Genomic DNA, 17320 nt, shown 5'->3' with positions numbered 1-17320 from the left:
TGGGAATTCTCCCTTCAAAATATAAGCAAACCTCACTAGTTCTGCAAATCCTGCCCCGTTGACCGGCCAAGTGCTTTGACAAAATGGCAGCTGACAGCTGTGCTTTCCTACAGAGTGTGCTCTACATTGTCTTCTGTGTTGTATTACTGAAAATGGAAGGAACAGTTATTTGTTTTTCAAGGAAAAATCAAAGGAAGTTTAGTTTATGGCTTACTTCAAGGCATGGATTTTTAAAAAAACCTCTAGTTCTTTCCAAGCTGTAGTGACTGGCTATAACCACGATCCAGTGGTATATGCACTTGTGTATTTTTACAAGCCAGGGGCTTGCAGTGATGTAACATGAATCTTTTTCGGGCTGAAGAAGACAGTACAACTTATCAATGCTCCTGCAGCATGAGTTTTACTTACAGCTTTTTTTGTCTTCCTTTACTCCTTCTGCTTTGTGTTTTTTTTTTTTCTCATGATGAGTATTTTGGGAGCTAGATTTTAATCAACTAACTGTGTACATGTGACATATCGCTGACTTCAAAACACTGTGGAATTGAATGCCCCCATTTTTCACATAAAGAGTTTCTGTTTTTAATGTCTTATGATTGTGATGCAAAGTACTGGGATAATGCTTTTTGGCTGTAAGGTAAACATGTCTCTGCCTTTGTAAGCTGTTGCATGTTGGGAAACTTCACTTTGATCATCTGGTGCTCTGGAATACCTGCTGTTGCTGCTTTGTGATTTCTAAATGGACACATAGGATAAACACTAGAACTTAAATAGGAAAGAATTATTAAAAAAAAAAAAAAAGGATTTAATTGTGCAGAAGCTTGTGAGGCCACAAGAACTCTGTAATAACCATGAAATCAGGCAAATATTAATCTTTCCAGATTTGCCACTTCAATACAGGATAGCAAAAGCAAAATAAAGCAGCAGATACAAAATTTACTGTAGGTACTGAATTATTTGGCTGACCTATGTGGAAGCTTATCAAAACTGCTGGACAGTTTCTCTATGAATTTTCTTTTATGCATAGCAGATCCTGTCAAGAGTATCTGCAATTGTTACTGGCCTGTGAAATACAAACACAGAACAAGGTAGTAGAGATTAATTATCATAAAGATTATGAAATAGCTTCAAGTCCAACCTCTTTTCAACAAAACACACTCTATTTTTGAGACTACTGCTTGCTTTAATTTTAACAAACACCGGGACAAAAATAAAAGCAAACTTTAAGCTAACCATCTGTTTGAAGTAGTACAAAGTGTTGAAGTGTTACTGTTTATGGGGCCCTGTACCCTAAAGTCACATTGACTGATCTGGAAAAGGTTAATGAGAACACTACTGTAAGCTCATATCTGACTTCCTTGGATCACTGAACTTATTTGGAGTCCTCTCCCTTTTTTCTCTCTGTAGGTTTACCCAAGAGAATGGTTCTGTTACCAGTTATGAAATTCCCAACTTATCCTGTTCCCCACTACTCATTCTTTTAGCAAATGGCAGAAGCTAATTCCTATTGATTGAACAACACAGTACAGTGCAGAATGTTAGAAGAAAAAAGAGCCTTTTTATCCTGTTTTCTTTGAACACATACTTGAGCAAAGTCATTTGTAAAGAAACATCTTTTTCCTACTTTTTGATTTTAACAAAATGCAAATTTAGTTCTCTAAAACTTGAAAAAAATGTTCTGTGAAATGTTACCTCATTTTCAAATAACTTATACCAGCCTTCTGTTATAGGGAAGAACTAGAAGCTTAAATCTTACGTTTTAAATGAAGTATCCGATTATGTAAAATTAAATTTGTGAAGGATGTATAGAATATAAAACACTGATCACAAATAAACTGTTTTGTTGTAACACAAGAGTACTGCCTGTTTCCTAATGCAGTCACACAGATTCAGTTAGTGACCTGTACTTGTTGTAGGGTTATTTAATGCAGGGCATAGTTCTTTAAAAAATTATAAAAATAAAAATTAAAAAAAGAAACTTCAGTTAAAATATAACTTCGTAAATATTATGGTGTGTAATAAAGTTAGTAAAATATGGGTTAAATATTGTTTTATCTTATAGAGCTAAGCATCAGTATGTGAGTTTTCTTAGAATCTTTAAAATCAGCATCCTGTAACTCTCAGTGACTTTAGAGTCTTAATTATCTAAGAAGGCTTTTCGTTTGTACACAGAATACTGAAAAACAAACAAAGCAAAGGGAATTAATCCTAGACAGCCTCTTTGTATTAGGTTACATTCTGTGAAACACATACTAAACAAAGGAAGTTCCCACAGAAGAGCTCATAATTACAGGGATACACAGTTCAGTCCGTATTGCCCAGAGAAAGGACGTCAATAATGTTACAATCTCATTCTTTAGAGCTCAAAAGCTGCTTGTTTTCCTTTCTTTTGTTTTTGACCAAAAAAAAAATAAAAAATTGCACTTGTTCTTGTGGCCTTCTTCACTTTTAAGATTGTCTGCCCACCCTTGATTTTCCATTCACCATTTTTGCAGAAAGCATTTTAGTTGTCAATCTTGTATTAAAACAAAGGGTTCTCCTTTTTCCCCTTACATTTACAAGAATCTAAAGCAGCAACAAGGTCCCCATGAAAACTTGCTATTTAATTGTCCCAGTTCTTGTTGAGTGCTGCTGTGGAAAGTGACACACTTCAGCCATAGGCCAGTACTTTTCTTAAGAGTTGGTGCTCAAACCAAAAGAATTTCCTTTCAGATAAGGAGCGGGTGCACCTGTCAAATTCCAGGACAGGCCCCAGCTCTGTGCTGGCTCCATGTGTTTTAGACTCCTGCAGAAAAACTGCTGTGGGCTCTACTGAGGGATTCAAGTAGTCTTTATTAAGGTATCACCCCCACAAATAAGTAGCGTTGCTGGTTGTACTTCTCTACTCTTTTAAGTTGCTTTTCAGGAGGTTTGCTTTAGTTCATGCTCTTTCCAAGACTGAATTTATACACTCTGTTCTCCAACAGATTTTGCTGTTGAGGCAGGGGGAAGCTATATTTATGAAGAGGGTGTAAGAACAGTGCTTAAAGCCATGTAAAGTTCCTCCTCCCTTTCACCACCCATTACAGGGAAACAAATAGTAGAACAGCATAACAAAGGGCAGCTTATTTAACAAGCTGCTCTTCTTGGAATTAACTGCACCTGATAAACTAATATCTATGCTTAGAATTGTGTTCATATCTTATATGGTTTTCCTTCTGACATAGCTCTCGCTTTTGTTTGGTGTTGGTGGTACTTTAATAAAAAATGCAGCTCTACTGACAAGTAGCGGTGAGCCTGCTGTTCTCATCCATGTGATAGTGTTGAAATAAAGAGCAGGGTCTTGGGGATGTAATCAAATTGAGTGGTGCTCGTAAGTCACCAATACATTTTGCTGGCCTATGGATGAAAGGAAGCCATCACGGAGCAGAAAAAGCATGGCTGATAAGAGCCCATTTTTGTTAATCAAATATTCATTAAAGGAATCTTTCCTCTGCACACGTTCCACCCCCTCCCACCCCCCTTTTGGAGTTCCCCTGATTGGCAACTGTTTTCTTTTTTCTTTAATCCCTGGATTTGTAAAATTTCTAACAAAATATTGTCTGAACCAATTCTATACAATAAACATTTGTATGCCCGATAACTTGTTCCTTATTTCAAAAACAAGGAGGGCGCTATGCTCTTTTCCAACATGATGGCAGTCATTTCAGATGATTGATAGAAGTCTTTTTTTTTTTTTTTTTGTCATTTGTTGGGAGTTACTAACCACATTGTAAACTTGCCCCCTTGCTGCATATTTTACATTTCTCTGCTTTACTGAAATATGAATGAGCTGTCAGTTCTTTGTTTAGAAAGTGGTAACCTTGGAAGTGTTAGATGTTTCAATACCTTCACAGAATTAAAAGTGCCCATTTTACAATGAAAATTCCACTTGCAGCTGAAAGAGCAGAGAAATTTAAATGGAGCTTTAGCTTCAGCCACTCTCTGAAATTAACATGAAGTTTTTGCTTCTCTGCTCTTTTCCCACTGTAGGTGGTTTTTTCATTGACAGTCCCTATTGCCAGCCTCTCAGCATCGCACCTTTTATTATTCACTTGGGCCCTCAAGATTTCTTCTCTGACTTCTAGAACCATCAGGTTGTGTGGCTCCAAATGGCATTTTGTACATGTCTTAAAAGCAAGAACAAAACTGGCTCGTTTTGAGGTTTCTCAACTTCAGACATGGAATCTGAGGTGTTTTGTTTTTGTTTTTTTTTTTCTTTTTTCTCTCAAAAGTGTTTCTCACTTCTTGAACTTTGTTCCATTTAATGAAAAGCAATACTTACTTCAAGCCACAGTCCTTTCTTTGGGTACATAGCAATAGATGTGTATATACTTCTGGTTATTTCTTTACACTAGAAGGGAAGAGGGGGGGAACAAAACAAGACTTTAAACCTCATAGGGTGCTTGCTTTAAGCAGTGAACCCACATTTACTTTCACTATTTAAGTATTTCAGAATTTTAATACTATGACTGTATTTGCATGTTTCCTATAAAAACTGCTACGAACAGTTGCAATGGTCGCTCTTGAAGCAGTAGTGCTTTGTACCATTGTACATGTCAGCAGACATGAAATGTAGCAAAAAGCTGGAAGAAAAAATAGTCTATTTTTCTCCAAAATATAACTAAATGTTATTCTTTCTCTCTCTCTCTCTCTCTTTCTTTACCACATCATTAATATGAGGCACAAAAAGGGTAGGCCTGAATTTGACTTTGAAATAGTTCTTCTGTGTCTCTTAAAATCATCACCAAATGATAGGAAATTGTAGTATTTGATAAATCTTCAATTCAAAATCTTTTCTTCTCTAAATTTACTAGTGAGTGTTTTTTTTTTCCTCTTAAACTTGTATGTTGATATTCTGAGATTGTGAATCAGTAATCAGCAATAACTAAAAGGTAAATGTCCTTGTTTATTTAAATGGTATTGGAACATCTGTATATTGCAGTTAAGACTTTTAAGCAGTTTTCAGCAGGTTAATACCACTTTATTCTCATTCTCTCCGGACCTCCATAGCCATATGCACTTGTATAAAATAAGCAGAAATGTAATGACTGTAAGCTGAGATCGTGATGTAAAAGGTAAGAAATTTTATTTTAAGCTTAAAGAATATTTTTATTGATTTTTTCTAAAAATCTCACATACCTGTGACAATCTTGTATATGGCAGATTTTTATTATGTTTTGTTTAACTGTAAACAAGTAATATGCAGTTTTGGATTCCAACTTCATGTTTTTCAAGGCCACTTCAAATATTCCAGTTTCAGTTAAAAATATATATATTTCTTAATACTTTTAAGAAATAGTTTGGTTTTATCAACAGACTGTTCTTCAAGTATCTTTCTCTAGCATAGCCTAAAAAGCTGTATTGATAATGCTGTGTATCAGGCACCGCATTCCTTGCATACTTGTGGAAAACATTTAGATAGGTACTAAAGCCTGGCCATGGCCCGCACTGAAAGCCATACCATGGTTACAGTTATGTGAAATAAAAATGTGAAGTGGAATGTGTGGTATTATCTAACTAACAAGAGAGAAATTATTTCCCTAAACTAATAAAGCCAAACTCCAAACGGAAAATGAAAGACTTTGATGATGTTAGTTTAAATCTGCAGAGATCAAATTACATTAGGCCAAATTAATTCATGAAGCAGCCAGGTTTGCTTTCCTCTTGTGGGTGCAGTGGAAGGCAGGCAGGCAGGAAAAGATCTAACTGTGCATGAATAAATTGTTTGGCTGTAGTTTTCTAAAGCTAGAAATTAAGACAGGGGCCTCCATAAATAATTATCTTCAGTTCTGTAGTAAATGTTTTAGATGATATTTTACTTGGAGTAAAATGATTTTGGATTATGACTTATATGGTGCACATGATATGTGTAGTTTTAAGATACTTGTTTTCTTAATTTGCATTTATATAACCTTACATTATGCAAGATTGCATAGCACAGTACTGCACAACTGCAGTACCTGCAGTACTTGAAGTTGCTGGAAACAACTCTTTTATATTAAAAAAAAAAAAAGCAAAAAAAAAGCAGGGGGTTGATGATGTGTTAGTGTTTTAGGGTCTCAATTCAGACATGAAAGCATTAAAAAACCCTGATTATCACGGTTTATACTGATGTAAAACAGAAAAATACTTGGTATGAAATATGTAGTAAATCGAGCCTAAAGCTTGTTGTTTTGCATCAAAATATAACAGCAAAAATAAACTATATTTCTTTTCAATATTGAAAATATCAAATTCAGTAAATAACTGCATGTGTAGGTTCTCCATAACTCAGGATATGCCTGGATAAAATACATAGGTTGATGTAGAAAAATAGCTGTCAAATATTGTTGGTTTTAGTAATGTTGGAGGAAACCTGATGTTGCAAGTGGCCTATGTATCTGCACCTGGAGAAATTTAAGTTCAGGAACTTTACCAGTGACTTGCCCACCAAAGCACATAACTGTTTGATTACATTTGCAGGTGCAATTGATGAGCCATCAGCATGACCTTTCTGTTTGGTGGTGCAGATTTTCATCTGCTGTTATCTTCAAGGTATAAATATAGGGTTTGGTCTGAAGCTCACTTAATGTTCAATTATTTGTTCAGCCTGTAAGGCAAAGCAATCCTGATAGTGGAGCAGCAGGCTGCTCTGTTTCCTCTGAAAGACAGTGTTTTATATGCTTCAAGGCGATGTTAAGGCACATTATAATGAACTTCTCTTGAGTATTCCTTTTGTAGGTTTAACTGATAACAGTCTGACAAGCAGCTTATCTGTCCAGTTCAAGGACTGATTAATAACTTCTTAACTGACTTCTTTGATCTCTCTTTGTGGCCTGGATTTGGCAGCTTTATCCATTTGTATTGGTTTGCATCAGCATTGTTTTGACTGTGAATTTCCATATTTTTCTGTCATTACCCTTTTAACTCTTAGAATTGTAAGCATTCTGCCCTTCTGCTTTTTTGGCATTTTCACGTTCTTGGATCTTCTCCTCTTTTTCAATGAAAAGATACTAAATTTCTTTGGTATATTTTTGCTCGGTAGACAAACACTTAGGTCCCAAAATTGTCCCCTTGGCTTTGCTGCATGCCTTCGCAATAGGAAGGACACCATTTCCTGACATGAAGTACATGCTGTACTTGAAACTCCTAAATCCTGGTTTTGAAGCCATTTGGAGTTAGTGACAAGACCCTAATGTGGGTGCTAAGACTGCCTAGTGCCTAGGACTGTCTCATTCACGGTGGTACTTGAGCAAAATATTCACATGTTCTGAAACATCTTTCATAGAGGTTCCACAAGTGCCTAATACATTGGCATTTGATAGAACTGTTACAGACTGCATTCTATTCCAGCAGGTATTACCCTAACCAAAATACCAGGCTATTATTTGATGAGTGATTTGGATAACATCTACTTGATCAATGTCATCACAGCCACTGTTTTGCTAAGGCAGAATTAGAAACTGCTTTCTTTTGCCTAACACTTGCAGGTTTCCTTTGAAAATCCACCTCACCAAGAGAATGGTCTGAAGTGCCTTTTCTGAGAAATTGAGGTCTGTTATTTGATGGCTACCAAGCTTTGTCTTTCTGGATATATGCAGCAGTCAATGTGGAAACCTGGTTCCATGTGCTCTGTGTAGCTGCTGCTATCTTTGCCAATTCTGCAGTACCATTTATGTGAAGCAAAAATATTTTACAGTTTGAATTTCTGGTTCATGGAAAAGAATTCTGAAAAAGTTCCTTTCAACTACTACATATCAATAGGACACTTGGGAAAGTCTGTATCTATTCACTTCCCACCTTAATTCTAGTTTTAGCTAACCAGATGCCAGTATGTATTTTGGGAGATGATGTCTGGCACTTAAAGGATTAAAAGAAACCAGAGCTTTACAATGAAAAACTGACCTGTTTAGTGTGTTACCTGGACTAGAGATGAATGGCATTAACAATGACTTTGGAAGTATAAATATGAGCTTGGGTGGCCTGGTTGGTTGACATGGAGGGAAGTGAGGCTATTTACAGAATAGCGAGATTAAAATACAGGCTGTTCTTTGTTTGCTTTTATATAGCTGTTCTTGCATACAAATCCACAATCACACACAGTGGCTTTCCCTTTCTAACAGTTTGGATTTTCTGGAACCATGTGAGGGAGAAATGCACAAGCAGCCTTTTGAGTTGTCAGATTGGTATCTGAAGTGGCCGTGCAGGACAGCAGTCTTCACAGATGGAAACCTCTAAGTACAGTATACTGCTAGCCATACCTCAGCATTTTTCTTCCTGATGGTTGAGTGGCAGCTGGAATGGTTGTCATTTTTCCAAATAGGAAACTGTGATTTGTGAAGAAATAACATATTTGACAAGGGAACTTAAATTCTACTTTGCCAGCTACATGGAATTTCTACAGGCATGGTCTGTCTAAAGAAGGGTTTAAGGCAACAAGGTGACTTTGGAAGGAAAGTGTTATCTTGAGCTAGTGTCTTAATTGTACATGATACAAACACCATACAAAAATCTGCCTAAACCTTTTGAGACATAACTCCATCACCAGCCTTTGCTTGAAAGCCTGTACATTAAAGTACCAGGGTTGAATGACTGTGAAAGGACTTGGCGAGCTGAAAGCATGGCACACGATGCTTCCTGCCATCGTATCCTCTCTCTGCCAGTGCTTGCTGTATACTTTACGCATGCATTCTGGAGCTGGAACATGGTGACCTTATTCCTGGGCATTGAGCCATACGGATGGAGGGAGGCCAGCCTATACCCATGAAGGGACTGTGTAACACGCGGCCTCTGTTGCCCAAGCAATTTCTCTTGGACACAGTACACAATCCAACCCTCACAAAGGCAATTTAGTGCCTGGGTAGGTGGTTCCTAATCTGTCTAATTTGCTGTCATGCAGCCAATGTGAGTTAATTAGATGATTCAGCAATTGTCGTGGTTCCCAGTTAATGTGCTGTAAACCCTGCTGTCCTAAGTTTCACTGGAGCTGAATACCTTTGCTTCTGTGAATGCTGTGCTTCCCGCTGCCTTTTCTGATCTCCTCTAGCATTCCAGTAAATAACCAAGTCTCTGAAGTTACAGAATCTTTATGTAGCTGTTTCTAGATTGTTGAGAATTTCTAATAAGCCAATGAAAAGCTTTAGGGAACAAGTTTTCCTACAAACTTATTAATGTGCCAAGACACTACTATTTTTACTCATATGCAAACATCTGTGAGAAATACTCTGGTATCTCTGATCACTTGAAAGGGCACTAGTACTCCTTCTTTAAGGATACTTGCCTTCTGGCAGAAAAAGTAGATTTATTTAATGTTTGTCTTAGTTCTAAAATTATTTGTGCATTTTTCCTTCCATTGGACTACTAAGAGAAATTTCCCTGACCACAAGTTTCTTGTATTAATAGGAAGTAGAAAATGAAGGAGTGGCACGAAGACTTTTCAGGTGTTCTAAGAAAAAAATCTCCTTGTTTGGCTGTTCAACTATGGGACACCAATCTCCCGGCAATTCTAAAATTCCAAGATAGCAATAAATGTGAGCAGCTTCAATGTACTATCTTTGATCCAATCCAGCAATGTCCTCAGAGAACGAGTCTGACAGTCCCTGTGTTTTCAGTCACTGATCTCTGACAGAAACAGTGTAGAAGCACATGGGTCCCTTGCTTTGTTTTTAATTCTCCATCTGTACTTCAAGAGTCCATGGGTCATCACAGTCTAGCGATGAGATTCCCAAACATCTCACCAGAACTATGTAAATTAAGAGCTAGCACAACATTATAATATTTGAGCCTTAGACAAAATTCCAAGTTTCCCTCTGCATCCTTTGCTCTGTAGGCTAAGATACAATCATTTTGTATTAGAACTTAGTGCCTTTAGATAAATCCTCTGTAGTCAGTTGCTTGCTAATAAATAAAGGGAAAAATATGTCTTCCACCTTCAAATGAGTTCCAAGTCACATCAGCAGCTTACAAAAAAAAGGCTCCTACTTCCTGAGGCTCTGGGAAATAGCACAAGAACTCTGCCAGGGCAGATTCTTTTGGATACATGATGAGATACACAAATATAAAGTTTAGACTGCTGTTCTCAGTCATGAATCACACTGGGGCCTCTTCTCTGGCAACAAAAGAATGAAAATGAAGTCTCTGCTGGACTTACAGAGAAGTTCCGTTAACGTACAGTTGTACTGTCTTAAGAACCAGTAACTGAGCTTGAATTTTCAGGACACAGACCTTCTCAAGTGTCCTGCTGGAAGAAGTTACGGAAAAATTAGATACTTTGCTGACTTGTTTAAAGAGATGCAAAGGTATAGCATAGTTGCAGCCACTATTCTTAGTATATAGACAGCTTGTCTAACAGCTCATTGGTTCCAGTCTCCTGTTTTAGGAGATCTGGTTTGCTGTGAAACTGAGCCCTACTGTAAAGTAGAAATGCTGTTGCAGTCATTTTAGAGCAATTCACTGAAGAAACTCAGCACTGGAGTCCTACCCTTACAGGTTGTGGCAGCAGTTTTCACCTCTATTTTCTTTTGAACATTAACCACTTCAGCTGGTAATTTATTGTTTGACATTAAGAGAATTCACATCACAAAGCTGCTTTATTACTTAACCCCTGAAGTTAAGTCTCCTTAGCTTAGCTTCTCTCATCTAATTCCATACCTATCTGTGTGTAGGTTCTTTAGTGCCCCAAGACATCTCTCTGTTTCCCACTGTACTCACAGAAACAAGAGTGATTCAGTTATTTATGTGCAACTGATGCTCAAGATAATAAAACAGCATGAGTAGGACACATACAGACCTGTTCCTTTAGCCTGGTGTTTTCTACGAGAGAGGATGCTCTTTCTGCTAGACCTGTCTAATACTGTGTAGGCAGTACAATAGCTTACTAAAAGTAGTTCTGTGATCTTTTTAATAAAAAAGTTCTTAAGACTTAAATTCAGTATATTTTTCTCCAAGTTCTGTGGCTATGTGAAAACATTCAGACTAAATGCTTACCTTGACACTTAAGAGGAGTTGAGTGATCTAAAGTGCTAAGTAGAGATGTGCAGTTCTAAATCAAATTTCTTATGTTGTATGTTGTTTTAACATGTATTCGGTGCCTTAACTCTGTACAATCTAATGTTATCTATACTGTACCACAGGTAGTTTAGTGGGTAAGTGTATTTTAAGAGAAGTCATCAAGCTAGGCTACAGAAACTGTAGCAACGACAAGCCTTCTCAGTGTGAGTTCTCCTGCATGTTTAACTAATAATCCACTGATAAACAAAACCTGAAGAATTTAAAGACTATATAAACTTTTTAACTACGAATTGGGACTGAATGTATCCAATTTCCAACTTCAAAGGTTTGTGGCAATGAGATAAAGGTACAATCTCTTCTATGTTGTGTAAGTAAACTTCAAACTGGCCAGAAGTGTGTGTTTGTGAAAACCTATGGACTCTTATCTTTACTAGAACAAATTGCACTAGAAGGTATTAACTGAATGTAGTTTAGAAGGGTATTAATGGAATGTAGTCAATTATCCTTTATCCACTGGTACAGGGGGCTTGGAATGTGTCAGATTTGCAGTTAATGTTTAAGTCCAAAATAGCATGTGAACTTAAGCCTCATTCCTGCCTCTTACCTGAATCTAGAAGCTCCAGGTGCCTTATGCTGCTTTGCAGTTTGCAAGGTGTAGCACAGCTTCTACTTGAACACACATTTGCTTGCTGAATGCACCTGGTCCTGGTAGAATGGACTGAGGCAGAAGAGAGAGAGAGAGAAGAAAACAATGAAGGTAGAGTGCACCTCTCCAGTCTTCGGTTAAATAGAAAAGGAAGTTGCATGGAAAGCTGCACTGCCTTTTCCAAGGCCATAAATACAGTCTCTGGAAAAAACAGGACGTTTGTCTATGGTGGTAAATCAGCAGCCTTAGTACACTAAGAGCAATGAGGAAGCGGTATTGTTTTTTCAATAGCTTGTATGAAATTAGGTAAGAGATTTAAGCTACCCATATTACAAGCTAAAAATCTGCTGGAGCAGATAATACTTTTTTCCTGCTTCAATAAACAGGTATAGGTTGGAAAGAGGAACAGGAGCAATCCAATGAATCACAAAAGGGTTTGAGTTGGAAGGGACCTTAAATATTACCTAATTCCAACCCCCTGCCATGGGCAGGGACACCTCCCACTAGACCAGGATACTGCAAGCCCATTCTTCATATCTAATCTAAAGGTACCCTCTTGTAGTTTAAAATTGTATTTGCTGATGCATTGCTATCCGCAACAGGGAGACTCCTCCATGCAGTATATAAAGCATACAACTGAATTTTGTCAGGGAAAGGAATACTAGTAGTTTTCCCTAAAGGAATACTAGTAACTTATTGATACAATGACCATGGTATTCTAGACAACCTGCCTTTGAGAAGAGCAGCATGGTAACAAGGGAAAGCTGATACTGCTCTCACAACTACATGTTGTAATGTACATACTTCAGGTCACTAATACTGGCATAACTAGTTATGACAAGATCAGTTCATCTTACCAGAAAAGCTTATTTTGACATTTTATCTGCTTCTATCTTTTAAGCTACAAGGGAGTTAATTATAGCACAGTAATTTTTCTAAGGCAGTAGAGCAGAAGGTAAGTTTCAGCTTTGTGCTTCGAAACTGCTGCAAATAAGTCGATTAACAGTGTTCCATGGAAACAACCTGACGTACTTATTTTCTTTGTGCTCATTTCTATGTTCTTAGAAAAGCACAAGCTTCTATAAGCATAATCAACACAAAGTTACTCAGGGTACTGTGTCATCTCAGCAGTGGACACCAACTTGCATCTTCAGTCAACAGGCACATATAAATCAAGCTTAATTAAGAGGAAAAGAACATCTTGGCAGGTTTGCTTTACTACTGGCACTGTTACAATTTAATGATCTATGCATATGGAAATGTGTGTATTCCTGCACTCCCAGTATAAGTTAGAGTTCTGCAAGATCATCCTGTAACAAAGTAAAATGTGGTCAGTGTAGAAGCAAGTATTATTCCCTCGTTATTTCCACAAAGGGCTGTTTATAAGCAGTTGCAAAGTGATACTACTCAAAGCAGAATAGCTATTGGAAAATTAGTCAGCTTTTGGAAAATTAGCAGTGATATAAATTTAATGATGAAACAACTCTACCATACAGATTATTTCTTGTGTTTTCAAACTAGTATCCCTGCTTCCCTGCTCAAAGTAACAGGATAAGACAAGTGTAGTTTTCCAGTAACGCGTATTGCATGGAAATGTACTGGATGAAAATGGAGGCTGTACTGCTGAGAGCATATTCTACTATACAGAGCCATTCTCTGGGCAATGCTGCATAATTTAAGAGTGGGTAAACATGCCTTCAGGGACAACAGAACACCAAACAGATTTTTTTTTGTTTTTGTTTTTTTTTTTTAAATACACAAAAAAAATCAAAACAAAAACCAGAAAAAAGCCTCGAACCTTTGTCCAGTCATACACCTATTCTTCCCTGAAAAAAAGAGACAGGTACATCCAGATGTGCTTACTGAGTTACAAACCAGGTGACACAAAGGCCCTTAAGGATGAGTGTTTTACAGATAGTCTCCTTTCGGCCGGAAAAGAAAGGAAGTTGACGCCGTCTTCCAGTTCCAAAGCTCAGTGTCTTATTTCTGATCCTAACCCTAGAGCAGTATTTATTGATCAAACTGACTAAGCTTTTTAGGTCGATGAGCTCTCCGCAAAGCAATTCTGTTCTCCTCTCAAGCCTCTGCAGGGGCCAACAACTGGTGCTTAACTACTGCTTCCACTGCAGAATGTCACCTGTCCTCCAGCTGGCCCAGGCGTTCTGGGACACTTGCACTTCTCAGAGCAGCGCTGCTGTGGGGGCACCCAGCAGAAGTGCTGCAGTAACACAGCAGCGCAACCCCCGCTGGGCTGTATGCTTTCTCAAGTCCCACCCAGGTCTTAGTGACAAAGCTGAGCATGAAACCTGTACCACCAAAACTCCTGCCCTTTAATGAGGACATCTATGGGAAGGAGATGTGAATCTGGTGACCTTGAGGAAAGGTTGGTGTCTTCCAAGTCCAACTCATCTCACAATCCTTTTGTTCCCCAAACAGTTGAGCTTCCATCCACCATTCACTGTCAGTCTAATCTGTTCAAATAATTACTGCTAATTTGGGCTAAAATATCCCCCTTGTGTAACCCAAACTACCACCACCAATCCACCTGAAGAATTTTTTTTTTTTTTAAACGAAGGATCATCTGGAGGCAGATCACTGCTAAGAGTATGCATACTGCAAGGCAGACAGGAGCTCTGGCAATGCAGTGCAGTGCTCCTTTTCTGATGACAATTACGCCTACAAGACAAGAAAAAGACTGAGGCAGTGCTTTGGGGCAGTGTTTCATGCTCAGCAAGTTCGCAGAGGGAAGGAATGCAATTCTATAAATCACTTGTACTGTATTTCTGTTTCTAGACTTGAATGAATTTCACTTTTCCTTTGTGGGTCAGCATAGTAAACATTAAAGAAAAGGACTATTTTTATAAATCTCTTTCACCAATAGAGAGGTCTGACCTGCAGCCACCAGATGGACTTAATTATCCATAGAGGACAGAGTGTTTATTTTTACACTAAGATTACATATGATATTGAATAATACAAAATATGGCCTTTGAACTATCTAAACCTTAAATCCTATCACCAAATTCCATAAGTTAAGTAATACGGTGGACAATTCCATCCTTCTTCCTAATAAGTCTCCCTCTCAAAAGAAGTTACTCAGAAATAAATTTCCAAATGAAGTACAGGAGATCCTTGTGGTCTAATTACAGAATACTTTACAAATCAGGAGGCATCTTAAATATTTTTTAATAAAGTGAGCTGTACGTACTCACTAGCTAAAAAAGCCTGCAAATGTAAAGTAAATGGAATGCTCTTTGGACATGAAGTTGCTTCCTCATGTGATGCTGTACCCAGTACACTTGGCTTCATTTGGCTTCTGTGTTGTGGTTTATATGCCAGCCACTGTTCTGAACTGTACACAACACCGATATTTGCACTGTAACCTTGATTCATTTGCCACTGATTGTAACCCAATGCTACGGACTTCTCTGTATATAAAACCATAACCATGTCCCATTTGCTTCCAATAGCACACAATAAAGGCTTATCTCTGTAAATGGGAATTATGTCCTTATGACTCTTTTTTTAATTATTCTTTTTGTCTTCAGCGAGGAAATTGGCTTTAAGGTTTTTCTGAAGCCTGGGGAGCCAAACCACAGAAGTCCATTCTGCTTTAGGCAGGAGGCTAAGACAGGCTTCCAAGGCTGCCGTCTGATCAGAGGCGATTGTTAGCAGAGCTGTGTCATGGAGATGGAAACGTAAAGCACATTTACACCGCCTGTACCCAGCGGAATGCCTTCCGTCACAGAGGTGAATAAAGCATGCAGGACTAATGTCTGACACACACACTGACGTGAAGGGCTGCTGCACAGAAACACCGCCTGGTGTTAGCCAGTGGCAGCAGTAACAAAAGCTCAGGAAAGGCTGTGATGAGACTAGCCAGGAAAGCAAGCTGTACTTCAGAATAAAAACATTCATTTTCTAGCATGTAGTTAATTGGTAAAGTGGGATAGTGGGATGCTTATTTTCTTAAAATATAAATTACACAAACGAAGAACCAGTTAAGTTCTTTCTATAACTTCTATTCTTGTTGCTCTCCCTTCACTGCATTTCCTAGAACATTCAATTCTCATGGTCCTGGTTTGCCCTCTGAGGTCTGGAGCAAACCCAAGCCACTTCCCTGTCCACAGCCACTGAAGGCCCTGAGGGCAGAGGGAGAACTGTGTGCCTGTTTGCTTGAGGCTGAATCCCACAGCAGGCTTTACTGAACATGTGTATGTCCAGGTGTCTGCAGTTAGAGCACACGCTTTTAGTCTAGAAACCAAGATAGAAAAGGTGTTTTACCAGATGGCCTTACCTTTCCTTCAAAGTCTTTTCATGGTCTTTAATTCAGCTTTTCAAGTCTAAGTGCAGAGCTCATTAATCAAATTCAGAGGAGTTCAACCTCGAGGAAGGTTTTAAAACCACTGTGAGCTGACTATAGTTGAGAGCGCTCTTAAACATGAGAATTGTGGAAACCCACAGCTTAGCATGTATGGCACTGGGAGTAAGATGTGGTGTGTGACTTCTGTACTCAACAACACAGTGGGCAGCCAGCTGAGTCTGCTGTTGTGAGGCAAAAAAGTCAGTTGTGCACGTAAGAGCTATTGAGGGACCTCTGTGCCAAAACTGACTAAACCATGTTTCCTTTTAAAAATGCAGAGCTGCATCAAATATTTAGCAAGTAAGAGCCATAAAGAACTGGCCTTAGCCATTTAAGAAAACACCATTAACACTTGGCTGAAACAGAGGCCGCTTTACCCTGTACACTGACATCATACCGTGCCTCTGTACATGCTGCCTGGCTTACTGAGAGGTCATTCAGAAAGCTACCTCAGGATTAGCATCGCAGAGGTGCCAGGAAGGCTGACAGCTCTTCAGCCATAGCCTGACAAGTGCTGTTCAGTGCCAGCTACAGAAATGCCCTGGGCCCGCTCCAGGAGCTGGCGGATAGCTGTTGCCTCAGAGGAATGGAACAAGGGGTAGGCAGGAGAGTGGCACGCAGGAGACAGTATGATTTGGTTCCAGATCAATAAGGGAGGCTAGCACACCACCCTTCCTCCCTGTGAAACTGCCTGAGGTCGCCGACAGACGTTCCCTGTCCTGCTGTAGCTAACCTGAACTTGTCGAGGCAGCTGCATGGAGCCTTGCGTAGAACAGGAGGCTGCTCATCGTGGCCCCATGGACACAACACTGCTCCACCTACTCCCTGCCAAACAACCAAAAGGAACCACAAACGAGCACCCAAGTCTGTCTGCTTTCTCTCTGGGTAACGCAATGTCTTTACCACGCCAACACCCAGTGCCACCAGCCTGGGGCTAAAGGCAGGCAGGGAACTCTTCAGCAGCCCACAGTCGCTGGACTGCACCAGCCTCATCCCTTGCAGGCACAGCACCGAAGGGACCATGCGGCAGGAACCAGCTTCTTAATGGGCAGGAAGCCCGGTTTCTCTTGCTGCAATCAGCATCACCTTGAAGAACTGTATTTGATACAAACAAAGCTGAATAAATGATTTATTGACTGATGTCCATGTAACTAGCAACCCAGCTTGTCGCTTCCACATGGCCTGATGCATCTCTAAACCTGCCCCAAAATGCAGAGAACCAGCTCTAGTCTCACTGTGCAATAAGCACACAACACCAAATAATGCACATTCCGTGTCCTACTGCCTCTTAACTTATCGATGCA

The 17320-nt window shown here is 39.0% G+C and overlaps 1 protein-coding gene across 7 annotated transcripts in view; it reads left to right on the top strand.

Moving 5' to 3' along the window:
* Positions 1-15146, top strand: part of STRBP (spermatid perinuclear RNA binding protein) — a 66899-nt gene extending 51753 nt beyond the window's left edge. For 3 of the 7 annotated variants that reach the window (XM_082775501.1, XM_082775503.1, XM_082775500.1), the window contains one exon: positions 1405-2700. In XM_082775501.1, coding sequence (XP_082631627.1) covers positions 1405-1481 — 77 coding nt within the window. In that variant the 3' untranslated portion in view covers positions 1482-2700. Of the gene's footprint in view, positions 1-1404; positions 2701-4008; positions 4217-5028; positions 5094-6480 lie in introns of those variants that run through there. The other 4 variants (XM_082775499.1, XM_082775498.1, XR_014318808.1 and 1 more) reach the window with 3 other exon arrangements.
* Positions 15147-17320: the final 2174 nt, after the last annotated feature.

Source organism: Aythya marila (assembly GCF_965140915.1).
Source record: "Aythya marila genome assembly, chromosome: 19".
NCBI classification, from domain to species: domain Eukaryota; kingdom Metazoa; phylum Chordata; class Aves; order Anseriformes; family Anatidae; genus Aythya; species Aythya marila.
Note: the sequence above shows the minus strand (reverse complement) of the source record. Positions and strands in the feature narration are given on the sequence as shown.